Source organism: Myxine glutinosa, chromosome 8, assembly GCF_964187855.1.
Source record: "Myxine glutinosa chromosome 8, kmMyxGlut1.1, whole genome shotgun sequence".
NCBI classification, from domain to species: domain Eukaryota; kingdom Metazoa; phylum Chordata; class Myxini; order Myxiniformes; family Myxinidae; genus Myxine; species Myxine glutinosa.
In genome coordinates, this window is record NC_136268.1 from 87,642,953 (window position 1) to 87,669,676 (window position 26,724).

Here is a 26,724-nt window from a genome sequence, read left to right on the forward strand (position 1 = left end):
CAAAATTGACAACATCTACAACAGCTTGACCACCGCCGCACCCGCCCCCCCTCCAACCACCTGCCCCCCCTTGTCCTGCCATCCCCTGTCTCGGTTCTCCCCAATCTCCCCTACTGACCTCTCTGAACTCCTCATAGGAATGAAAACTGCCACCTGCACTCTTGACCCCATCCCCTCCAGCTTTGTCAAGGCCTCCCTCCCTGCTCTCTCTCCACTTATCATTGCAACAATAAACTCCTCCCTGTCTACAGGCATCGTCCCACCTTCCCTCAAAATTGCTGCTGTTACCCCCGTTCTAAAAAAACCTGGTCTAAACCCTGACAGCCTAAACAACTTCAGACCCATCTCCAACCTACCCTTTCTGTCAAAACTTTTGGAACGCGCTGTAGCCACTCAACTCAAACATCACGTCTCTGCCAATAACCTGTATGAAACATTCCAATCCGGATTCCGCTCCAACCACAGTACTGAAACTGCTCTCCTCAAAATCACCAACGACCTTCTCCGCTCCTCTGACGCTGGCAACCTCAACATTCTCATCCTCCTCGACCTCAGCGCTGCCTTTGACACCATCGATCACATCATCCTCCTCACCCGACTTGAATCCACCTTTAACGTTACCGGCACTGCCCTCTCTTGGATGAAATCATACCTCTCTGACAGACGCCAGTTCATCTCCATCAATAACTGCAAATCCCCCACTGCTCCCCTCCCCCAAGGTGTCCCCCAAGGTTCAGTTCTTGGCCCCCTCCTCTTCATCCTTTACCTGTCCCCCCTCGGTCACTTAATCCGCCGTCATGGTCTCCAATTCCACTGCTTCGCCGATGACATCCAGCTTTTCATCTCCACCAAGTCCGTCTCCACCGACACCCACTCTATCCTGACAAATTGCATCACTGAAATAAAATCCTGGCTTCAAATAAACTTCCTCAAACTTAACTATGATAAATCTGAAATAATCATCATTGGCCCAAAAACGCTCACAAAATCCACCCATAACTTTGCCCTCAACATCGACGGTATCCCAGTATCCACCTCCCCTCACATCCGGAATCTTGGCGTCATCTTTGACCAAACCCGCTCCTTCGACAAATACACTAAGCAGATCACAAAGTCAGCCTTCTTTCACCTGAAAAACATTGCCCGTCTCCGCTCATCCCTCTCCTCCACGGCTGCAGAAACCCTCATCCACGCCTTCATCACCTCCCGTCTGGACTACTGCAATAGCCTCCTCTATGGTTCACCCTCAAAAATCACCAATAAACTCCAATACATTCAGAACTCCGCTGCCCGTCTACTCACCCATTCCCGGACCCGTGACCACATCACCCCCGTCCTTTACAAGCTTCACTGGCTCCCCATCCCCCAGAGAATCCAGTACAAAATCCTCCTCTTGACATACAAAGCCCTCCATAACCTGGCCCCATCCTACCTGGCTGACCTCCTCTCCAGACACACTCCCACCCGCAACCTACGCTCTGCTGGTACCAACCTCCTGACCCCCTCCATCCGGACCAAATTCAGATCCTGGGGGGACAGGGCCTTCTCCATCGCTGCTCCCACCCTCTGGAACTCACTACCTCACACCATCAGAGACTCCTCCTCACTCACCACATTCAAAACATCACTAAAGACCCACCTGTTCAACACTGCATTCAACATTCAACCCACAGCATTTAACCCCTGACTATCACTTCTCCTTCTCCCTCCTTTTGCTTTAAATATTTCCCTATTGATTCTTGTCTTTTTGCAATTGTTGTTTTCATGTATTGTTATGCATTATGTTTTCCACTCTGTCAAAGCGCCTTTGGGCTTCTTGAAAAGCGCTATACAAAATAAATGAATTATTATTATTATTATTATTATTATTATTATTATCTGTCTCGGGTGAAGTTCATTCTTACAAAAACGAAATGTAGGCTCACTCGGCTGCACCTCGATGTGTTTTCAGGATAGAGGAATAGCAGCTACAACCCGAATCCTATCCACTTTCCTCCTGATGACTCCAAAGCAGTATTTGGTCTTTCATTTGATTAATATTGAATTAAGAATACAACCTCATAATTTTCAAACACATTTTTTTTTTTTTGTATACAAGATCGAGGCTCGTGAAAGAGCTAACATTAATCACACAAAAAGTCAAACCGACACATAAAACACAAAATAAAGGGAGTGGCAGACAAGATGGGGAGAGAGGGGGAAGGACACAAACAACATTTGAGAGCAGGGACCTCGAGAGAAATGTGGGAGGGAGAGGGCTTTTGGGGAGGTGGGAGAGGTATAATACATATGGACACTGCAAGGACTTCCAGGAAAGAAGTTGGATTTCAAAAAAGTGTATCTGGGGTGAATTAGCGGGGGAAGAAAAGATCAAGGTTTTGGATGTGGGAAGATAAGAGATGGTGGTGAACAGCTGTTTTAAAGACCTGGAGGGAGGAGTGGGATTGAAGGGAGTGGGGGAGTTTGTTCCAGAGGCAGGAGAAAAGGGGAATGAAAGAGTGAAGGTGAGCAGAGAGCCTAGATTTTGGCAGTTTAACCATAAGAGGGTTGCTGGCAGATCTTGTGCGACCTGTAGGAATATTTGGGGGACAGAGCACAGAGAGAGCTGGGGGAGCAAGGCCGGAGAGGAGTCGGCAGAAGACAGAAAGACCACCAACCTGCCGGCGGTGAGTGAGTGAAAGGCCCTCGGAGTTAGCTACATCGCAGGAGATTCCAATGATTCTGAAAGCTTTGGTTTCAACAGCGTGAAGCCGAGCTAGGCGTGAGGCAGGAGCACTGGCCCAGAGTGGGGAACAGTATTCCATTGAGCTGCGGATGAAAGCTTTGTATGTGGTGAGGAGCTCAGGTGTGTCAGGGAAGGACTTCGCACGACGGAGGATGCCCAGTCGGCGACTGGCTTTGGAGGCCAGCTTGGAAATGTGGTTTTCCCAAGAAAGATCATGGCAGATAGTGAGACCCTAAAGCTTGAGCGACAGAACTTCATGGAGAGGATTGTTGAGAAAGTAGATGGGAGGGTTTTCCAGTCGGTCTTTTCGGAGAGGCATAGTAAGAGTGTGAGATTTGTCAGGATTGAAAGACATGTTCCACTTGTTTGACCAGTCTGTGATTTTGTCCAGGTCTGCAGAGAGTGAGTAAGCTGCAGACTGCCGATCTGAGGGATGAGGAATGGAGCGGCAGAGAGTGGAGTCATCAGCAAAGAGATAGAGAGGATTTTCCAGAGAGTCGGAGAGATCATTGATGAAGACCAGAAAAAGCACAGGGCCCAGAACACTACCTTGGGGAACTCCAGCCGGAACAGGAAGGGGGAGATCAGAGAAATCCATTCAGGGCCACACGTTGACTACGACCAGAGAGGAAGCCCGCGAGCCATGCGTGGAGAGTGTGGGAAATAGTCAAAAATAGTAAATATGTGGGAAATAGTAAAAAAAGAGGATTGTTATCATGTGCCCTTGTGTCTTTGTTTTGTTTATCAAAAGGAAACATTTTTATTCTTGCAGGAGGTTCTTCAAATAATGGACCAGAAAGTGTGCGATAGGATAAAACGTCTTGATATTCTACACTACCAGAGGCAACAAAAGCAAAAGAAGTTGCAGCACCTTAAGAACATGTATGACAGTGTTTTACTTGAGAAGCGGAGAAATGATACTACGGAGGGAGAAAAGTGTGAAGAGGAAAAGGTATGTTTTAAAAGTAGTATAGAACAGCTCATTCTGTAGTGTGCTTTATTTGGGTTGCCTAGTCCAGGTTGGATCCCCAATGGGGTTGAACTATACCAAAGATTGTCATTCTGATTTAGTGCCAGAAGGAGTGTTGCATATCTGGGTACATTCTCCTTTGGGTGTGGAAGTAAAGCCCAAGGGGTGTCAATTACAATTCAAAAGTGTTTGGGTGGGGGAGGGGAGGCTACATGCTACAATATAAATGGTGCACATTTTCATTGAGAATATTGTTACGTATGTGGGGGTTGGTAATGAAATACCTTAGCCAAAATAGAATTGTATAGATTAGCATGCCCCGAATGTCGCGAAAAAGAATCTTCATGTATCTAATTTAGGCCGACTGTCCGGTAAGATCGTATATGTGTGTCCATACAAGGGGTGGAGCTATGCTAATTACAGTCACGTGAAAAAGTAAGTACACCCCATGTAAAGTTTTGACTTTTTCAACATATCTCAACATACAGCTATTTGATCTTCATTTCAACAATATTGATAGATAAAGGTGATATAATATAACAAATATCATGAAACATTTACATTTTGTAGTCCTTGTATAATTTAAACAAACATAAATGCAAATTTCGCATGTGGAAAAAGAAAGTACACCCTTGGCTCAAATAGGTGGTATTGCCCCCCTTTGGCAGAAACAACCTCAGGTAGGCGTTTCTTATAACTGTCTACCAGTCTCTGACATCAAATGGGAGATATTTTTGCCCACTCCTCCAAGCAGAATTCTTTCAGCTGTGCGATGTTTGAGGGGTTTCTTGCATGCACAGCTCGTTTCAAATCCCCCCACAACATCTCGATAGGATTTAGATCCGGGCTTTGACTTGGCCATTCCAGAACCCTCCATTTCTTTCTTTTCAGCCATTCCTTGGTGGATTTACTGGTATGTTTAGGGTCATTGTCATGTTGCAAGGTCCACCTTCGGTTGAGCTTCAACTTTTGGACAGATGGCCTCACATTCCTCAAGCACCCTCTGGTACAATGAAGAATTCATCGTGGATTATATGATGGTGAGCTTCCCAGGTCCTGATGCAGCAAAGCTACCCTAAACCATAATATTTCCACCACCATGATTTACAGTTTGTATCAGGTTCTTGTGGTCAAATGCTGTCTTTGGTTTTTGCCAAACATGTCTTTTGGCACTGTGGCCAAATAGCTCTACCTTTGACTCATCTGTCCAGAGCACATTGTTTCAGAAGTGCTGGTCTTTGCCTAGGTGTTCATTGGCAAACGTTAGTCTTGCCCTGATGTTCTTTCTGGACAGTAAAGGTTTCCTCCTGGCACACCTCCCATGTAGATCAAATTTATCCAGCCTCTTTCTAATGGTAGACTCGTGCACTTTGACATTAACAGTGGCAAGAACTACCTGTAGGTCCCGTGATAACATTCTGGGGTTCTTCGAGACTTCTTTCAGCATCTTGCGGTCTGCTCTCGGGCTGAACTTGCTGGGGCGGCCTGGCCTGAACAAGTTGGCAGTTGTTTGGAATCTTCTCCACTTGTAGATGATCTTCTGGACAGTCGAATGATTGATTTCAAATTGTTTGGAGATCTTTTTAAATCCCTTCCCAGACTCGTAGGCATCTATAACCTTCTTTCTGAAGGCCTCAGAGAGCTCTTTTGATCTAGGCATGGTGACGCCGCACACTTCAACAACAAAGAGCAAACCAAACTAAATGTCTGAGGTTTAAATAAGGCAGGTTCCTCCAAGATCCTCTCTGACGATGTTCTAATCATTTGCATCTGAGCTGGTGCACCTGATTCTAATTTTAGGTATTTGAAGTCGTGATAAATGTAGGGGTGTACTTACTTTTTCCACAAGCGAAATTTGCATTTATGTTTATTTAAATTATACAATGGACTACAAAATGTAAATGTTTCATGATATTTGTTATATTATATCACCTTTATCTATCAATATTGTTGAAATGAAGATCAAATAGCTGTATGTTGAAATATGTTGAAAAAGTCAAAACTTTACATGGGGTGTACTTACTTTTTCATGTGACTGTAGGTAGTGCTTAAGAATAATCCCCAGTGTGTAATTGCCCTGTGATTTCCCCTTATGTTTTATTTCATCTAAAAAGCTCGCCATTACAACCAACCGAATCGCCAACAATATGACCGGACACGCTGATCGGCAGAGGAACCCTGCCCAGCCGAACATTCCCGAAGGACGGCTAGGCCACACCTTGAGCTTCGTCATTGGGTGTCAAGAATGGCCGTGAGGTCACGCCCATAAGGACGATTGGTAGGGACGATTCGACGGCGCTGGGCGATTGGTCAAAAGGATGATGTCATCGAGACCCGAGAGAGGAAAAGAAAAGGGACTGCCATTTTCTCTCTCGCTTGGCTCTGGTTGTGTTGGCGAACAGTCGCATTCTGTCTTGCTCATCTCTACTCTCTTGGTCCCGGCAGTGTTGGCGAGCGGTCGTATTGATATATCTCTCCCTGTGCCCTCGACGGAGGTGGCTGCGCTTGGAGCGGTGCACGCTAGCGAAGCGAGTGGTGGGAGCTCGGTGGATCGTGATGATCTGTGGAGGAGGGAGTTTGGCTGCCGCTCCGCCGGTCGGTGGCTGCTATGGGCGCCATCTTGTGTGGTTCCTGCGCGGTGGTTCAAAGACTGGTTGAGGACGCCGGGCTGAGTACCGGACAATGCACCACACCACATTTTATTTTTGTTTATTTTTCTCTCATCTGTTTTATGAGTCTGAGTGGAGGGTCCCTCATTTAGAAATTTTAGTTTACCTTACCTTTGGTTGTTCCCTTGCGTTATTTTAATAAACCCATTATCTGTTGCATGTTACCTTGTGTTCTGTCTCGTTTATTCGTGGTGAGTTCGAGGAAGCCCAGTGAACTCTGTTCAGGTAAGCACCTCGGTATCCCTCCCCCGTGCGTGCCAAAAGAGATAACACCGCCATATTTTTTGGTATATGCCTCGGAGTTAAGGCTCCTTTGGTCATCCGTCGCCCTGAGGTCTTCACTACAGGGTCGATGCGACAATATGCATCGACTCCCACCACACCCTTCAGAACTACCAGGGAAGGGGGCAAACCAAATAGTGACAAACTTTATCTTATGAGTTACTAGTAGTGGTACACAGTGTTGCCCGGTCTATTTTTTGTGGGGGCCTAAACACTACCCTCCACTCAGTAAGGAATGGGGTCTTTCACATAGCATTCACATACCAAAGGTCATTGTTACCTTTTACCTTGTGTTTGGTTTGAGTCTGTCATTTGGTTCGAGTTCCAGCAGAATCTGCACCTTTTTTGGCATAAAGCTTCAGTCTTTGATACAAAATCTTGTGTACCGTGGTGGTTGGTAGTCCCAATTCACTGGATGCGCATCTCCCGATGAACGTGTGATGCACGTTCTCTGGATAGAATCAAAAAATGATTTTCTGGGACTTTTTTCAATTGATTCACACACTCGTTCAACTTCTGCTGCACTTGTGCTTGGTCAACCAGTACTTTTGTTTCTGACAACTTCCAGTCTTCTTAAACCTCTTGTATCACTCTCTGATACTAGTCCGCAATGGCAGATTCCTTCCATACATTGTATGGAAATTACGCTGAACTTGTGTGTCGAATCTCGTCTCAATGAACCATTCGACGCGCTGAGCTTTCTCCTGTACAGTCGCCATTTCTTTTACATTAAACCACCATAAAGAAAACTTTATGAATGTCTGTATCATATAAAACAAGGGTATCATTGTATCATTTGTGGTAATAAATATAGTAACAACCACAGTTGTCCAGGTCTTTTTGGAACACCCTGTACAATCCTTGGATTGAGACATGGTGGCGTAATAGTTAGAGCATCCGTTCTGCGTCTGTGAGGTCGGAGGTTGGAACCCTGGTCGAGTTCATGCCAAGGACTTTTAAAATGGTGTGAGTTGTTGATGCTTAATGCTAAGCATTTTAAAAGGACAGAATAGAAAAATGATCGAAGTTACTAGGGGTGCCAACACTAGTGCAGAAGTACAATATGCTCTGATGGTAGATGCACAGTGTGCGTGCAAATGTGTGCATGTGTGTTAGTTCATAAGAGTAATCCTAAGGCCAAATTAAACTTCTGCATGGCCAAATATATAATTTGTGTGAGTGCAGGATTGACCATCTTGACCTGTTCTAGCACGACGCTTCAGCTCCTCCATGTCTGCATATAATGGGTAATCTGTGGATGATATGATTCTACTTCTTATTTTTATATTTGTTTGTGCCTGAACACCATGCCACACAGATGCTGCGGATACTAGAAAACCGATTGGACAAGTCCAGCATTAAAAAACAACAGGCAGAGCATATGTCTAAGCTGTATTTGAAAAAGCGAGTGCATCTGCAGAAACAAAGACCTACCTTTCCAGTGCTGCTGAACTCTCTTGAGGCTCATTTACTCCAACAGCATGCAGAGCTTGTACAACTCCAGGAGCAGACTGCCGATGCAATCGAGAAACGCAATTTGGCCGAGGTGAGCAGTAAAACTGTAGCTAAATTTCATTCATGAGATGGAATATAATAATAATAATAAATCTTTATTGTCCCATATTCAGGGAAATTATTCAACCCATATTCAAGGTCCCATATTCAGGGAATATCATTACTGCTGGAATCACGAAATAAACTATATGATAATCTTCTTGCCCCAAAGTATCTATTATTAAAAGGAGAATTGTCTGTCTGTTCCAAGTGTATATCATGCTTGACTACCTCTGCCACCAAAGGTGGGCGGAGGTTATATTTTCACCCCTGTCTGTTTGTCTGTCTGTCTGTGAGCAAGATATGTCAAAACTTGGACAGGTTGATTGTGTAACAATGACAAATTGATTAGATTTTGGTGAAGATCCAGTTCCAGATCTGACCTATCAGTGGGATAGAAAGGTAAACTGTTCAGGCAAGCAGAGTTATGTGCTCTGCCGAGTGCTGTTCGAGTAATTAAGGGTTCCCGCTGTCATAGAATAATAAAAATGGTACCGTTGGAATGCTAATAATCGATTTACTTGGAACAAAAGTTTGTGTCTTTCCTGTCTTGGTTTTAAAAGTCCGTCTTTCCTGGATTGAAGAAGAAGTAGTGAGAATGGGAGCTTAATGCATCAGTTCCAGCGGTGACATTCATTATTCAACATCTAGGATTGCAGGAACCATCTTTGAAGGGCATGAAAGGATGACACAAAATTACATATAGTAATACTTCTCAAAGCTATAGAAAAATATATATAACTAGAACGGCACTCAGTAGAGAGCATACATACCTCAGCCTGGTTGACTATGTCACTCAATGGTGAAGAATCACTTTAAAAATTATACTAGCTAGATCTGGATCTTGGTCTTCACCAAAATTTAATCGATTATTCCTTGTCACACACACAACCTGTCCAACAAGTTTCGTCCAAATCCATCCATAACGTTTTGAGATATCCTGCTATGTATCGTTTTTGGCCCTATCTCCCAATGGTGAAGAATGACTTAAAAATTAAATAATTCTCATATCCGAATCCATATTCAGACCTTCACCAAAATCGAATCGAATCGTCCTTGTCAGACACCCAACCGGTCCACCAAGTTTCGTCCAAATCCGTCCTCAACTCAGCTGTTTTGAAGTATCACATTTTCACCAGCCTTGGCAGGTTTCACATCGATCGGTGAAGCACTTTCAGAGAAGAGATTTTTTGAAATATCGGCTTTCAAGCTAATATGGCTGCCACACCACATGACATATGATATGCAAAATGTACACACTGCATATGTATGGGTAGAGGATCACGTTTGTGAAACTTTCGTGCTGATCGGATAAGGTTCGTTTTTCTATCCAAATGGCTGCCAAACCACATGACGTATGTTGTCATTATTTTCAAACGATATGCAACATTGGTGCTAAATGATATTTGTAAAATTTTGCATTGATAGGGTAAGTGGTTTCAGAGATATGATTATTTAATATTTTCTTTCAACCCAATATGGCTGCCACACCATGGGACCAATGATGTTTTTGTGATCATCTTTTAATCGCCATACCTAGTCAATGACACACGTAAAGTTTCGAGTCAATCGATTTGGTGGTTTGGGAGAATATGTTTTTATGAGGTTTTCGATTAAATCCAATATGGCTGCCAAACCATGTGACATATGATGTCATTAATTTAATATTTCAATACAAATGTGTCATAGATCATGTGCATGCAATTTCAGATTTTTAGGATAAGGAATTCGATTATAACATTTTTGGCTGGTATACTACTTCAACTATGATGTCATCATTATCATGCTTTTGTTCCCCGTTGGGAGTACTTGACAATGTGCCAAGTTTCAAATTTTTCCATTCAGCGGTTTCCGAGAAATAATTTTTTTATTATTTGCATTTATTCCCAGATGGCTGCCATACCACGTGACCTATGACATCACGATTGTGATAAAAACATTCTGCATTGGTGTCACTCCTACCCTCTAAGTTTCGTCTTAATCGGACATGTGGTTACTGAGAAAAACGAGGTTGAGCACATACGGGCGGATGGAAGGACCCACGGACAACCCAAAAACATAATGCCTCCTGCCACCTTTGGGTTCTTAGGCATAAAAATTCTATTAGCCGGATCCAAATCCAGATCTTCACCAAAATCTAATCATTTAGTCCTTGTCACATACAGTATGCTATATCTCTGCCAAATTTCATCCGAATCTGTCCACACCTTGTTTTAGATATTTTGTTCACAAACGGACAGGCAGACAAATGGACAAACAGACAGACAGGGATGAAAACATCACCTCCATCCACCTTTGGTGGTGAAGGTAACGAGAACTGCCATTTTATAACTGCCAGCAGTGATGACCGAGTACCGCAAGTCATCCCGCTTTGTTACAACCCCTCTTTAATCGGACACGTGTGACACATGACGTCCTCTTTATAAAACTGAATTCAGTATTGGATCTTAAATATAAAAAAAATGACTGGTCTTCTGGATATTTTCAGTCCTCGGGGTTTTTTTGGATTCCCCAGGGTCTTTTGGGTTTTCGTCTTTCGGGATCCTCAGGGTTTTTAGGTCCTTGGGATCTTTTGGGTCTTTGGAGTCCTTGAGGTCTTTGGAGTTCTCGGGGTCTTTGGAGTAGCAGTGATCTTTTGTGTCCTCAGGGTCCTCTGGCTCTTTTGAGTCCTCGGGCTCTTTAGGCCCATCTTGGTATTTTGAGTCCTCAGGGTCTTTTGAGTCATCACGGTCTTTTTGGGTCTTCACGGTCTTTTAGGGATCCTCGGAGTCGTTTGGGTCTTCGGTACTTCTGTACTTTGGTACATTATTTTGTAGTTTCACCTCAATGGATGGAGTTGTTCAAGATAAATATATTTTTACGATTTTCATTCAATCCAATATGGCCGCAAGACCATGTGAATTATTATGAATTATTCGGGAACACCATGGTATCCCCAAGGCATGGGGAACATATGTATGAAGTTTCCACTCGATCTGTCCAGCCGTTCTGGAGGCGCTGATTTTTAAATGTTTATTCTTCCAAAACTCACAGCTATCAAACCATGTGACCTATGATGTCAGGGGTGGGGCACGTTTGTTCGTCATGGATAGGTGATCATGTCTATGAAGTTTCCCTATAGATCTGTTCAGCTGTTTATGAGAAGTTTTTAGTTGTTTTTAATGGTTTTGTGTTAAAAAAAATATGGCTGCCGAACTACATGACCAATGACGTCATCAATTTTTTTTTCCTTGACCAATTTATCCTTAAATCACACTCAAGAAATTTCATACAGATCGGATCAAGCGTTATACTTGTCGAATTATGATGTCATAATGGAAGCACCTGTGACATCATCATTAACATATGTTATTTCTGATAGAGAGTACTTTACAATAAGCCATGCTTACATTTTTTCCATTGAGCGGTTTCAGAGATATAGAGGGCAAATTTTTTTTGGTTTTCCAAGATGGCGCCCATACCACGTGACCTATGATGTCATAATTAGCATTTTTTTAAATTCACAGGTGGAGCCGCTCCTTTGGTGAAAATTTTGTGTCAATCAGAAAAACGGTTGCAGAGAAAATGAATTTTAAAGGGAATAAATCCGCAAATCCGTGGTGGAATAATAATAGGGTAACACAGCCTGAAAGGAATGTGGTACTCTAATTACATGGAAGGAGCACAAACAACAACTTCAGCAACCACAACAGGAGCAACATCAGCAACTATGTATTTTAATAGATCCCTTTTTCACGTGTTTCACTTCATTTTACATCCTCAATGAGAAAGTCTCGCAGAAACGCATGCAATATGTTTGCGAAGTACATGCAGTCTTTTGATTAAATCTATTAGCAAAGCAATAGGTCGGCACTCCAAGTAACTCTGTCTCTCCAACAAGGTCTGAGAAGGGGAACACTAAAATGAGCTCCGTTCGACCGACCGACCCACCGATCATCCGTCCATGTACTTTTGTAGGCACAATATTTCAAAAACCACTGAAGATTTAGCTTTCATATTGCAAATATCTATTCCTCATTACATTATTTCAAACTGATTAGATCACAGCTGAGATTTGGCTGAATTATGTTGCCATGGCAACCATATCGGTAACTTGGCTTGTGTATGCGATATCTCAAAAAATGTTCAAGATTTAGCTTTCATATTATAAAGATCTATTCCTCATACCAGCCAGAAGGCAGGGGACCTAGAATATCAGTTCCTTGTTGATATTTATGTACATTTTAGTGATGCATTATCAAATTAAAATGCAAATTCAAATGGATAACCATGATGTGTTTTGAAACAGGCACGGCTTCAACATCTACAGGAGATAATGGGAAAAAGGAAACAGGCGAGATTACAGGTCCAGTTGTCCTTCAATGGGCAGTTAAAGAAAGAGAGAATGATATTTGAGCATCTGGACGAGGAGGTAAGGTTTATGATTTTGAATAAATTCACATATAGGTATGGTTAACCCAGCAGGATTTGGCCCAGATTTCCACTAATAAGTTGTTGGTGAGGACTCTTTCATGTTTGCATAAGTTTAACACATTTTGATCCTTGCATGAGCAGTATTTGAATTGTAATTGGCCAGGATGTCAGCTCGATGTTGATAATCTCATTTACAATGTAATTTTACTATAATTCACCAAATGTCCATCCGTCCGTCTGTCTGTCTGTTCGAAGGTACTGTAAAAACTGCTGAACCGATCGCAACGATATTTTGGGTGGATAATCCTGGGATCTCCAGGAGTAAAATAGGCTCTTTAGTTTTCCCAATTTCAGGTTTGGACTCACGCATAACATTCGCGTTCGCATAACGTTCATTGTGACGATGTTCTCATTGTGACGATGTTGTTTTCCCGGGTGCTGCACAAACGGCTGCACCGATCGCTGCACAGCTGCACCGATCGGAATCGGTGACCTCGGACAAAGACCTTTTATAAGGACACGGGTTGAATCCCTGCTCGAGAGAATTCCAACCCCCTCGCTCGCCGCCATCACGGCCGTCTCTCCAACTTACAATCCCACGAGATATGTGGAAAGGATGACCCAAAACCAATATAAACATCATTAAACATCATTCATATATAAACATCATTAAAAGTAAATAATGACCTCGGCTAAAGTTCAAACGACATTTAATCTCCACATGAGAGAATTCCACATAGCTATTTGAGCGGTGAATACGCTAACAGATCGCTGTCTCCATCGATCTTGCCAAGGCCGTAACAGCTATCGGCTCAAAATCCTTTCAACTGTTGACTTGGTAGTTTTTACAATGAAGGAAACATTAACAATGTTGTTATAAGTTTATTTTGTGATTAATTTGTGATTGGAGATATGTTGTTTGGAATTAAAAAAGAGATATCGAGTTCAAGTGAATGACGACATGCCGTGATGGTTTCTACTTTCTGAACGTGAACTTGGCGGATCGCAATATGCAGATTCGCCACGGTCCCACGGTCGATGTTTCTATACGTGAACGTACCCGTTTGTTTGCGAACGGGTACATTTTTCATGGAAGTCCTTCACGAACTTGCTGTCCATGTCTGACGTGCGACTGAAGGTGCTACAGGAATGGAATTTATTGGTTTCATGCTTTAGCATTCGCCGTATCTGCATTGCCTGTTTGCTTCTGGCCTCCCACCCGTGCATAGCACGGGTATCTCCCTAGTGCTTTTAATCTTGCACATTAATTATGGTGGGGACAGTGATGAAATGAGCTAATCGTTTTGCATGCAGCTCGTGCATCGGAATGAAATGCAGAGTCAGAGAAACTTGACAATATTAGACGATTATCAATCAAGTATTTTCATTGTCGAGCAAGAGAAGAAGAAATGCATTCTCGATGAGACGATTGGGTGCATTACGAAAGCCACTGGTGTGTTCAATGTACAGGTAAGTATTCAGAATTATATATGTAAATCCTATTAACAAAATAATGTCAGCTTACTACATTTGTAAAATGTTGGATGTATGGAACATCTTTTTATCCCAGGTACTCTTAGAAGTATCCTTCATTCACATTTGATGTAATTGCTTTGAATTGCTTACACCCCCATACTTGTTGATGAGGACTAATATTGGCTCAAAATACTGATTCCTAAAGAAGAGTCACATTTTATTTAGTACCTGATGGGAACTATCTCTGGCACAAATTATTAATTCTGAAGGATGAGATTGAGATCGCTGAAGGAAGTACTTATACACCATTCAGCAAATCTAACAGGTAGAAAATATCACAAGACGTTATATACATACTCTATGCCAAACCACTGATGGAGACACCTGAGCAAGTTTGAAACTGTTTACTAAAGAAAGGTATGGATTTACAAGCAAATATTTCCAGGTGCTGTATTACAAAAAAAAGCAATTATCCCTTAAGAACGTAAAGATCCCCTTGAATAATCTTACTTGTCTAAAGACAGGACAGGCACGCCACAGTCATACTGGGAAACGTGAAGAGAAAGAAAGAGAAAGAAAGAAAGAGCCTCTTGCTCACCCCACGCAAGCACTTGAGCTTGCGTTGATCCTACGTAGGAGGAAGGGAATGCATTGCATGTGTCGGTGTGGTGTCTGAAGAGGTGCAGCATATGCGATGTAAGTTGGAGAGGAAAAGGTGTGAGGCACGTGTCAGTACCTCGCCCAGACGAGTCGGTCCAAGGTTAATCATTGTTGACTCTTTCATGCATTGGTGTTTTCGGGTTCAAAGAACATTGGGGTTCTTTCGTGCAGACACAATAGTGGGGTTTAGAGATAGAAAGAAAAGATCATGTATGTCAATTGGAGCTGCTGCAAACCCTTCTGCACACTAAACTATTTGGTCTGCAAAACTCGAACAGACAGTGACTCGTCCCAGGCAATGATTCATACAGACATGTCTGGCAGTAACTCGTAATGGCAGGAACTCAAAATGGCAGGCAGCAAGGCAAGTTCGGTGTCTCGTTCCTTGCAGGCCACTGCATGCGCTCGAGAGGTGCAAAACTCTGGCATGTACCAACTTATATCGGCGCTAAGATGGCGCCTTTCAGGGAGCAAAGGTCGCCGGAACATGCTTTAACCCCTGCCACATCTGCTCCCATTGGCGCACATGCACCATTGTTCACCATGCAGCCCCGTCTGCATCGTGGTTTTCACCGTGGCCCTGCAGCTTTCCCTCACTGGCAGTGCAGAACTTGCTCTGCATATGTGTCGGTGTAATTATGGTGTCTGTATGGTTGTGGTGTCGTGGAGGCTTGCGCTGTGGCAAGGTGCAGGGGGGATAAGTTGGGGGAAAGGATTCAAAGGAATTGAGGACGTAAGGTATTGGAATGGATTTAATGAAAAAGGGGGCTTGCATGGTTTGAGAGGTCTGAGAGGGGTGAGGGTGTGACATTGGGATAGATGGATGGATTGGGGAATCTCAAGCAGTTAGGTAATCACAACGGGCACTCAACGCATTTTCCCTCCGTCCCTAATAGAAGGGGAAGGTACCTGACTAAGCACAATTACTAATGAGATATCTAACTAAGAGTTCCTTATGTAGTGAGTGTAGTGTAACACCTTGGGGTTTTTTTTCCAGAACCACAACAATATAATGCTCCAGGGTAAAGGGTAAAGCATCACCAGGCTAAATCTTCTGTTGCATTGAGAAACAAATACAATCTGTGTATTGGCATCATGCACTACTGCCTTCTGCTAGAGTTGAGCCTATAATCTCTGAGATCCTGGTCCAGTGTCCTTCCCGTTACACTGCAACTTTTCCAAAAGAGATTGAGGATTGAGAGAAAAGAGTATTGAAAATAGGTGAAGGAGGGAAGAAAGTTGGAAAATGAAATAAGATGTTATTGGAGGAAGGGATGGTGGGTGAATAAAGGGTGGGAAGAGACAAAGAGCAGGAGGTTGACATAATAATATTGAAGCAAAGGGCAGGAGGTTGACATAATATTGAAGCAAAGGGAGGAGTGGGAAGGGAAATCTTAGAGAAGAGAAAGATTAATGCAGAAGTGCCTGTTTTGAGAGGTTTGGTAGGTGGGGGTCAGGTGGTGTTGGTTGCTAAAGGAAGAGGCAATCGACCAATGCAAAGCAAAGCCTTCTCTCTTTCCCTCTACCACTGAGTTTCCCCATCTCACTCAACTCCTTACCTTACCTAACTCCGTTTTGTCATTTCATTCATATACAGGATATACTTCATAGGATTCGGTCCCAAGAGGAAACAAATTTAAAGTTGGAGAAAATCAAGCAAAAAAATGATGAAGAGCTTCAGTGTGTCATACAACAGAAAGAGTATCTGCAGAAGGCATTTGATCAAGTGAAATACTCAAGGGAATCGAAGTATGTGAGATACTCCAGATGCTGTACTGAGATACTCCACTCCAAGTGGCATTGTTATTTGATGAAGATAAATTTCACCCTCATTGTTTCTCTTTGGTTTTATTTAACTTAATCATTCTCTTTTGCTCAATAATTTAGCAACAGAGTTATGTTTTTTGTTTTTAGTTCTGTTCTAATTTCAGTGACAAGTTATTCACATAAAATATCAAAATGTTCTTTTCTGCTCTTTGTATGCTCCACCATCAATTGGGAGCATCTTATATAACTTGTTGCTTGTCCTACCAACTAATTTCTCATTAAAATGGTGTTACAGGCCTGCAAGCCAGTTCAGGAGTGGCCTCTCTCAGGCCCGCTTCCCGACCTTTGACCCTGAAGCTGACAAGCCACGGATAACTACGCAACCCAGCAACCACAGACGCTGTCTGAGGTGACTAAATCTGGCAGGGTCCCCATGCCCAAGTCTCGCGTTACCTATCCGGTGATTTAGTTATCCCAGATGTAGAACCATGCACCGATGCCCCACATTTTTTTTTTTTTTTTTTTTTTTTGTATACAAGATCGAGGCTCGTGAAAGAGCTAACATTAATCACACAAAAAGACAAACCGACACACAAAACACAAAAAACAAGGGGAGCGGCAGACAAGATGGGGAGAGAGGGGGAAGGACACAAAAGAGAGGGGGAAGAGGGGGAAGGACACAAACACAACATTTGAGAGCAGGGACATCGGGAGGACTTGGGGGTAGGTGGGAAAGGATTAAAACATATGAACACTGCAAGGACTCTGGGGTGAATTACCGGGGGTAGAAAAGATCAAGGTTTTCGATGGGGGACGATAAGAGATGGTGGTGAATAGCTGTTTTAAAAACCTGGAGGGAGGAGTGGGATTGAAGGGAGTGGGGGAGTTTGTTCCAGAGGCGGGAGAAAAGGGGAATGAAAGAGTGAAGGTGAGCAGAGAGCCTAGACTTTGGCAGTTTAACCATAAGAGGGTTGCAGGCAGATCTTGTGCGACCTGAAGGAATATTGGGGGGACAGAGCACAGAGAGAGCTGGGGGAGCAAGGCCGGAGAGGAGTCGGTAGAAGACAGAAAGACCACCAACCTGCCTGCGGTGAGTGAGTGAAAGGCCCTCGGCATTGACTACATCGCAGGAGATTCCAATGATTCTGAAAGCTTTGGCCTCAACATCGTGAAGTCGAGCAAGGTGTGAGGCAGGAGCACCAGCCCAGAGGGGGGAACAGTATTCCATTGAGCTGTGGATGAAAGCCTTGTATGTGGTGAGGAGCTCAGGTGTGCCAAGGAAGGACTTCGCACGACGGAGGATGCCCAGTCGGCGACTGGCTTTGGAGGCCAGCTTGGAAATGTGGTTTTCCTAAGAAAGATCATGGCAGATAGTGAGACCCAAAAGCTTGAGCGACAGAACTTCTTGGAGAGGATTGTTGAGAAAGTAGATGGGAGGGTTGTCCAGTCGGTCCTTTCGGAGAGACATTGTAAGAGTGTGAGATTTGTCAGGATTGAAAGACATGTTCCACTTGTTTGACCAGTCTGTGATTTTGTCCAGGTCTGCAGAGAGTGAGGAGGCTGCAGACTGCCAATCTGAGGGATGAGGAATGGAGCGGCAGAGAGTGGAGTCATCAGCAAAGAGATAGAGGAGCACTTTTCTGGTCTATACTGCGCTCAAATTGCACATGAACTCTCAGCAAACTACTCCGTCAGAGGTTTTTATTGTCCCCAACTCTGTCTCTAATCACATCCGCTTTCAGCAACCAACACTGATTGGCTAAAGTGCACTGTGATCCAGCCGTTGGGATTAGTCCCCCCCAAAGCATGGGGGGCAGTCGCTTTGGGAATGCTTGTTCGCTTCATCCATGCTGACTGGATTTCCAGAAGGTGTAAGGTTATGACAATTGCAACACTGGAATGGCGACTATTTGGTCGAAATACTGGTGAGGTTAAGATGTTTGAGAACGTGGTTTGGAAATGAAGCATGAGAATGGAGTTTTGATTATTAGTGTCAGAAAATGAGGGTTTGAGGGTGGGTGTTTGAGAATGAGTGTTTGAGCATGAGTGTTTGGGAATGAAGTTTGAATACGGAGTTATAAAATGAGGGTTTAGGAATGAGAGTTGAACAATGAGAAAGGTTCTAACTACAATCACAACACATTTCACTATCCCTGATATGAGGGGATGGGTAGGGGAAGGTGGGGCAAGTTGAGCATAGGGGTAAGTTGAGCCACCACCTCCCAGCCAGTTATGAATGAGTCAGACTTTGTGGTGGCGCCATCTATAGATGCCCCATTGCATAACTCCAAATTCTGCCATATTGTTTTCTAAATTTAAACAAACCAGTGTTGCAGAGGGAAAAATCCAATTTTCAGCCATAAAAGTAAAAAGGTGTAAAACAGGTAAGTTCACGTTTCTTCCATATGCAGCATAGATATAATATGGATATCAGATGACAATTGTTAGTCCAGGTATGTGTCTCCATTCTTGTCATAGACTTTAATGCGATGGATGCATAGAATATGTGTGTATGTGGAGACATCTCAGAAAGTTCAGACTGGGGCAAGTTGAGCCATGGCTCAACTTGCCCCGTAGGGTCTGGCTCAACTTGCCAACTCATGTTGGTGGAGATAATAATAATTAGCATTTATAATGCGCTTTTCCCCAAAGGCTCAAAGCGCTTACAGAATACCATATTATTACCCCGGTCATTGGATACATTGCGAGCCTGCACCACACTGGGTGTACCATCTCCACTCCCCGGGGAGCATTCCTTGCCGTGCTGCCATTTCAAGCGCTCCGAGCAAAGCTCGGGCAAATGTGCTGGCAAATCAAGATTTGTGCATTACATTGCTCGGGTTGATGTACTGAATGGAGAGGAATTTCAGTTTGAAGGTGTCTTCCTGCAGAAGGTTGCTAGAAAAGTTGGATCTGACAACCCAGTGTTTGTTCCAAACCCAAAGGATGAAGCAGGATTTGAATTGGAAGACATCGTGCGTAAGCTGCCACAGCCTAAGTGCGTTGGCAGTTCTGCCCGTTGTTCTGGACAGCTTGTGTTCAATTGTGACTTGTCAGTTTGGCAGCTTAATTGACTTGATTTCTGACATGTTTTAGTTTTAGTTCCAGATCCAAATGATGAAGCTGGCATTGATGAGCAAGATATTGTGCCTTAATTGCCACAGTCTGACTGTTGGCCTTTCTGGGTGTATTTGGGACACTTTTGTTTTATTGTGACTTAAAACTGTGGCAGCTGTTTTCAACTCAATCCAGCTGCCACATTGAATTATAACCATGTACACAAGGCACATGTAAATATTTCGTTCAGTGTTGTAACAAGTACATTAAATATTTTTTCAGGCAGACCAATTTTTGTACTTCAGTTATCTTTATTTGGGGCAATGATCAACTATTTGGGATACTTTTTGTTTAATTGTGACTTGAAACTGTGACAGGTGGATTGAGTTGACTTTTCTTACCACAGTTGACAATCTTGTTTTTCTATGAGAGTGACTCAATTTGTTCGTAATGCCTAAGTCATACAAAGGCGGATTTGTCGGTGACTACTGGCGACTGGAAAATCGCCACCACCCGCCGACAATCGTAATGAAACCGTAATGGACGGTCGCCTGTAGTCGTGGTTATCCTCCCCAGGTCGGCTGCAGTCCGCAAGAGCCGCAAAGGGGCCAAATATATTTTTTTAATGTTTAAAAACGGCGCGCTCAGTCGCACTCGAAAAAAATCCGCCATGCTGTCGTGATGGAACCGCCATGCTGTCGTCGGTATCCGTAATAAGAGCGTAAAGCGGCCGCAACCCAGTCGCTCATAGTCTTCCGCAATCGCCCCACCAGGTAGCACGGCAGAGATGCGAATGCCATACGGCCTTCCTGCGGCATCTTCCCGACTACGGGCCGACACTGTTGCGGCTGCATATCGACTACAGAAGAACTACCACGTCTCCCCTGCGGCTATGGGAGACTGACGACGACAGCAGTAGGACTAGTGGCGGCCGAGTTACGGCTATTGGCGACAAAGATACGACTGCCTGGCGACTGCATTACGACATACCACGATTTTCAGGCCAGGTATAAATAGGGGTGGACATTTCAGCTCACTGCAGTATGGTCAAGGTCTACCAAGGGTCTCTCTACCAACATCTATCATGGATGATGAACATAGGATGAAGCTGGTCCTTCTGAATGACTTGGCAGCACTGGACCAAGATATTGCTGCGAATGACCGACTGCTGGCTCATGCTGAGCTCCATTCCATGGCAAGACAGGATGGTGTGAGGGTCTCCGTGGAGTGAGGTCCTGTGGTGCCGACAAGGATATGGCTTTATTGTTTGGACTTGGGACTTTTGGGAACTTTATTTTTGGGACTTTGGTCCTTTGGAAACTTTATTTATGGGACTTGGGACCAGTGGAAATAATTTGTTGGACTTTATTTTCATTCTCTCTCCCTGCAGAAAAGTTTGATTATTACATTACAATGATACATCTTTATTATTTGTTATTGCACATCAAACATCTTTATGCTTCATGTCATACATCATTGAAATGAATAAAGGCAAATGTAAAATAGAGAAATAAAGATTTAAAAAGTTGTGTGAATCGTCTCCAATCGCCGGCGGTCTTATTGCAGTCTTGCGGACATCGGAGTAAACCGCCACCCGGCCCCAATGCAGTCGCCGCGATCCGCCATCGGTCGTAATCTAGCCGCCAGACTGTCGCCATGCTGCCGCCGTGCATCCGCAATGCAGTCGTCTTCGATCTTCAACAGTCGCCATCCCACTCGGGGCGTCGTCGCAATGCAGTCGCAATGTGGCCGCCTGCAGCCGCCATACTGCTGCCTGACCATATTTGACCGCCCGAAATCGCCAGTGGTCGCCGAAAAATCTTGATCGCCGGCAGTCGCCGGTAGTCGCCAAAATATCCGCCTATGTGTGACTTAGGCATAACTGATTACTATAACCATGAACACAAGGTAATCATTTCGTTCAGTGTTGTAGAACTTTACAACATTAAATATTTTTTCTGGCAAAACAATGGTTTTCTACTTTAGTTATCTTTATTTGGGGCAATGATCAACTTACCCCTATGTGGTACAACTTACCCCAGAGGTTGGATCAACTTACCCCTCGGGCGGGGCAAGTTGAGCCATTTGGCCTCCGTTTTTTCAAAGGTCACAGTGACTTTCAGTGTGGGGATAGAAAGTAAGAACTAGCTACAAAATGTTTCCCAAGGATTAAATTAGAAGGCAAGATACTCATTTGTGCAAGATCATCAGTAAGTTCAGTCCTAACATTCCAAGAACAAAAACTGTCTCAACTTGCCCCGCCTTCCCCTACACGAACTAAACATAATCACTATGGAAAGATCTAAACTCCTGGGTTCTTGTATGAAGTATGAAGTCTTTCCAAATCCATAACACTAGCTAATAGCTAAAATTGCAACTACCATTCAACACACAAATTTACACCAAGGTGTTACATTCTCTTTGTTACTGATAAATTGAATTGTCATTTAATTTGATGAATGAACAATCTAGCTTTTAAGTTTGATTTCTAAAACGACATTTGGTTTGTGGCAAAAAAAATTTTTTTGTGAGCAGTGACAATGAAAATCATGCTGATTTGAAGACGCAGCTGAAAAATATACAGAAACGTTTGTTCTGGGGAAATGAAGCCATATTGAAATCTAGAACTCTGCTGGACTCTATCAAGACTGGAATTGAACATCTTCAGGACAAGCTAAACAGCATCAGTTTGGTCAGTGCTTCATTATGGAATCCTCCCACCTATAAAATATAGAAAATCATAAAATATTATTGTACTAATCCCTAAAGATAATGTATCTCTCAACGAATTCCCATTGGATTTGCACAAGGCAGCATACGGTTAGGATAAGAGACAATGGTATGGGCATGAGACAATGGCATTTGGATGAAACGTCCTTTGCTGACCACATCATGGTGCACAGGAGGCACACTTTGTAAGACATCATGTTTCGTGCATTGGAAACCCATGAGGCTTTTTCATGAAACATTTATATAAATGTACAGGATGAAATGCCCTTGGTTGGAAATGTTATGCCACTTTAAATTCATCTACTACTACTTTTACTTATTTAATGACCACATTTATTCACACTTTCTTGTGGGGTCGGCCGGTGAAAGGTTTTTGGCTTCAGTCTTCACAAACCATTTGGCTCGGCTGCACTTTCAACTGCAGGTGATTTGGGTAGGAATTTATAATGTGTTCAGGGTGCTTGCATACTCTTTGCAAATGACACTGGGATCTTTAACGCAATGGGACATTCAGCTTAACGTCGATCCGAAGAAGGGTGCACTTTGTGATGCACCAATCCGGCAATTTTTACTTCGGTCTGGAATTTTGCCCAGATGTGACAGTGCACATACCATCGAGCTATCCTGTTTGATACATTTTACCTGTTCGATACATTTTACAATTACTATATTTACAAAAAATAATGTTATGTGCAAGCATTCTGTTTCATAAATAAAAAAGGTTATATGTTATACCTACAATGCTGTCGTGTGACTACCCGTTGGTGAACACCGCAGGGTGACACGGAAGACCAAACGAGCTTTATCTCCGAAGTGTTCAATCCAAAAATGACGTATTCTTTACATGTCAGGGAAAGGGGGATGACGAACTTACCTGGATGGCCTCCACCAACGTCTTCACACCTGTATCAATTAACTCAAACAACACGGGATAAAAATGTACAAAAATACCGGATTTATTAAAGAAAATGCCGGTAACATAGAAAACACAATTAAATTGTATTCCTAAATGTAGCGCTACCAGACAGACCCAAATACAGACAAAGGATAAAATAACTGGAAAATAAATAGGTGTGATTTGTGGCACTTATCCAATCGGCTGGTGTATCTCGTCAGGAATCGTCAAAGATCGTCTGAGGCCTTGGCGGGAAACGCACATTCGTTGGCACGAACTAGGCCTCACTGCGCGTCTGCTCACTCCTGGCCTCACCGAGAGTGTGAAGCGAATGAGCAGGCAGCGCCTGTCCACTCGTCATTCTTCCTTGGGAAACCGCAGTTCTCAGTCCGCAATTCCGCCTCCTCACGACCACTATCAAGATGTCGGAACATGACCGCCCGCGATGAATCCTCCTTGCGCAAGAGAACAAAGTGTGACAGTTCGCTATGGGGTCCAGAACGAGAAGAACCAAGAGAACGTCGATGCTGGGAGAGATAAAATGTCAATGCTGAGAGAGAGCTTTTCGGCAACCGTTCACCAACAAAGTCCGGACCCAAGAGAGAAAATGTCCGCCGTCCTAATTATTTTGCACTTGAGGCTCTGACGTCATCTCAAGACGTCTCCATCTCCGCTCCTATCAGCCAGTCTCATCTTACCAGTCTCTGTGCCAATCAAATCCCTGCCAATCACTGCTCTTTGGGGCATGGCTTCCCGGACCTTTTGTGCCTCTGCACTCACCAAGTCGGTGTTATCAGTGATAGTGCTTGATGCCTCGTTTCCGGTTGGTTTTTACTTAGTGTGGTTAATGGCCGATTTATTACTCGGTGGCTGTGTCTGGTGTCTGGTGTCTGAAGTGTGGTGTCATAAGGAACACAGGAAAAGATTACAGAGGCAATTACATACAGGGGATTGATTACCCATAATCTCTCGCTAATACGGTCCACACAAAGCACATACGGTCTACACAAATTTCCTACTTATTATACATCAACGTTTCCTTTCCTCACGACAGTCGGAGCACACTAATCTATACACTTTACCTGGCTCTAAGGTAATCATTGTCTACCCTCTACAAACGTAAGAATACATACAATGGTCTTTTAACTAATCGCCAGCTTTTTGGTCATTGAAGTAGAAATCCTTTCAGTAAGTAGAAATAAACATTAAACCTTCACATTACAAAAATATAGTACGAGTATTATTGTACACAAGACGTTGTCTGTGGCATTATGTTAGGTGCTACTGAAGTACTGAAGTAGTCTCATGGTAAAGAATACTAGTTAATGCCATTGCCTCCGCAGTGGCAGTCAGGCCAGGAATTTGAAAAGTGGCCAACGGTTACCTACTCTTTTCATAATTTGACTCTGCAAAGGATTGTACCAAATATCTAATAAGATTGTGCAGAGGTAGTGCACCTACTTTCAAGTTGGCTTGCCTGAATTCGTTTATTGACCTGTTAGCATTTATTTCTGGTGGATGTTAAAAATCACACTGTGTTTCAACAAACAGTTTGTGAGTTATTGCCAGCACCCTAAACAATTCCTGCCTAGTCATCTCCAGTTAAACAACAGGCCTGGCCAGCCATTTTGTAAAAGACTTGGTACAACAAAACTTGGTACAAGGTACTAACAATCCCAATGAGATAATGAAGAAGAAGATTTGTGCCACATATCAATTTCATGTCCTTGTATTGGTTTGCTGCTGCCCTTTTCCTGTCCTATTGAGTTTATAGCTTTGTTTGTTGGAATATTGTTTAAATATGCACCTTGTACACTGCACAGTATTTTAAAGATGCTTTTGAAGTGAAGATGATTTTCCTTTTGGATTACATCTCTGCCAATTTCTCATGTGTTCCAAACTTTCCAAATTAATTGCAATTGATAACGTCAAAAGTATTTTATTTAACCTCTCTGTGACTGCAGGGTGAAGGTGAAGAGCTACTGGAGAACCATGATTTGGCATCTGATGAATCTGTGATGGGATTGTTCAGTTTGATCGAGAGAAAGCTCAGGTGTTTGCTTGAGGGTCTGAAAGAGAAGGACCACGAGGAAATATTAATGCTGATGGAAGAGGAAGGGGTAATCTGATATTGTCAATTACAAATTTCCATGTAATAATTTTCATTCACTGTGATTTATAAAATTTTTGTGTATCTAAAAAATATATAAATAACCCACTGAGTGAGAAAAGTGACGTCATATAGGCTCATATAGGCATAGCTCATAACCAGAGTACCTCTGGGAAGTGATGTCACTTTCCCTAAGCTCAGTGGCTGTTTGTCGGAATTCACGTTCAGTGTTGTCTCATGTATCTGTCTACATGTGCGTGACTGATTTGTGTTGCAGCTCTCTCCATGAGCCTAGACCCTGTAGAAAATAATAAAAGCAGGAATAATATTAATAGCTGTTGAATCATTATATACTGTACAACTAGCGAGGTACCCATGCTATGCACGAGTAGGAAGCCAAAGGCAAACAAACAATGAGGAAATGGTGAATGCTAAACCATGGAACCAATAAATTCCTCATTCCTGTGCCACCTTCAGTCGAACATCAGGCATTGACAGCTTGTTCATGAATGACTTGGGCAAAAAACGTACCCCGTCTGAATGGTTCTATACCCAGTCAATGGCGAAACTGCATATGGCGAATCCGCGAATATCACGGTTGGAAAGTAGAAACTCACGTCATTTCCTCATTCATATTTAAACTCAATATCTCTATTTTCATTCCAAACAGCATCATTCCAGTCATACATTATTACTATTATAAAATATTGTGTTAAATGACTATTGTATTGAGATGTTATCAAACCAGTCCATTGTCGTCATCTGTTCACTTTTTCGTATTGAGTCAGTTTCATAATCATAATTTTATTGGGGTTTGAATTTATGAAACCTCTTGCCTACCTTACAACATCCGCTGGGACCTCAAAACGTTCCACAGAAGGTTTGGCAGGACTAGCCCCAAACCTGAGGGAGTAGTTTTGGGATGGACTGCTGTTTTATAATGTCTCGCAGTCTCTCTTCAGCAGATATTTGCCCTTGATGCAAAAGATGTCTCTTGGCAGCCGAAATTGTTCTTTCTTACCACTCCAAGAGAAGGTTTTGTGTGATACCAACATATACTATTCAACTCGAGTTTCCATTGATTGCCTGCCATAGCACCATCGATAAATGTTACTTTGGCCTCAGTTGGCAAGACCCTAAGACAGCTTCTGCATGAGATCTGTTACGGGGTCCCCCCCCCCCCCTTACCCCCGGTCTCGGTGGGCTTCCGAACCCCAAGAGGGTCCCCGGCAGAAAGATGTGTTATCCCTGGTTGAAACCCAGCAGATAACGTCCCTCAATGGAACCAGCAAATGAAACAGCCGAACCAATGGTGCAACCACACCAAGTTATAAGCAAACCATACTATATTGTAAAGCACACACAAAGCCATACATCAATGGGGCAATCACCCCTACTTTCAAATCTTATGATAAT

General features: G+C 43.2%; 1 protein-coding gene across 1 annotated transcript in view; it reads left to right on the top strand.

Moving 5' to 3' along the window:
- LOC137432679 (outer dynein arm-docking complex subunit 3) overlaps positions 1-26,724 on the top strand; it is a 52,104-nt gene that overhangs the window by 13,349 nt on the left and 12,031 nt on the right. Inside the window, exons 4-11 of the mRNA XM_068124776.2 lie at positions 3,498-3,677; positions 7,965-8,192; positions 12,489-12,611; positions 13,928-14,083; positions 16,347-16,498; positions 16,812-16,925; positions 22,109-22,265; positions 25,163-25,318. Of these exons, the coding sequence (XP_067980877.2) occupies positions 3,498-3,677; positions 7,965-8,192; positions 12,489-12,611; positions 13,928-14,083; positions 16,347-16,498; positions 16,812-16,925; positions 22,109-22,265; positions 25,163-25,318 (1,266 nt within the window). The remainder of the gene's footprint in view (positions 1-3,497; positions 3,678-7,964; positions 8,193-12,488; positions 12,612-13,927; positions 14,084-16,346; positions 16,499-16,811; positions 16,926-22,108; positions 22,266-25,162; positions 25,319-26,724) is intronic.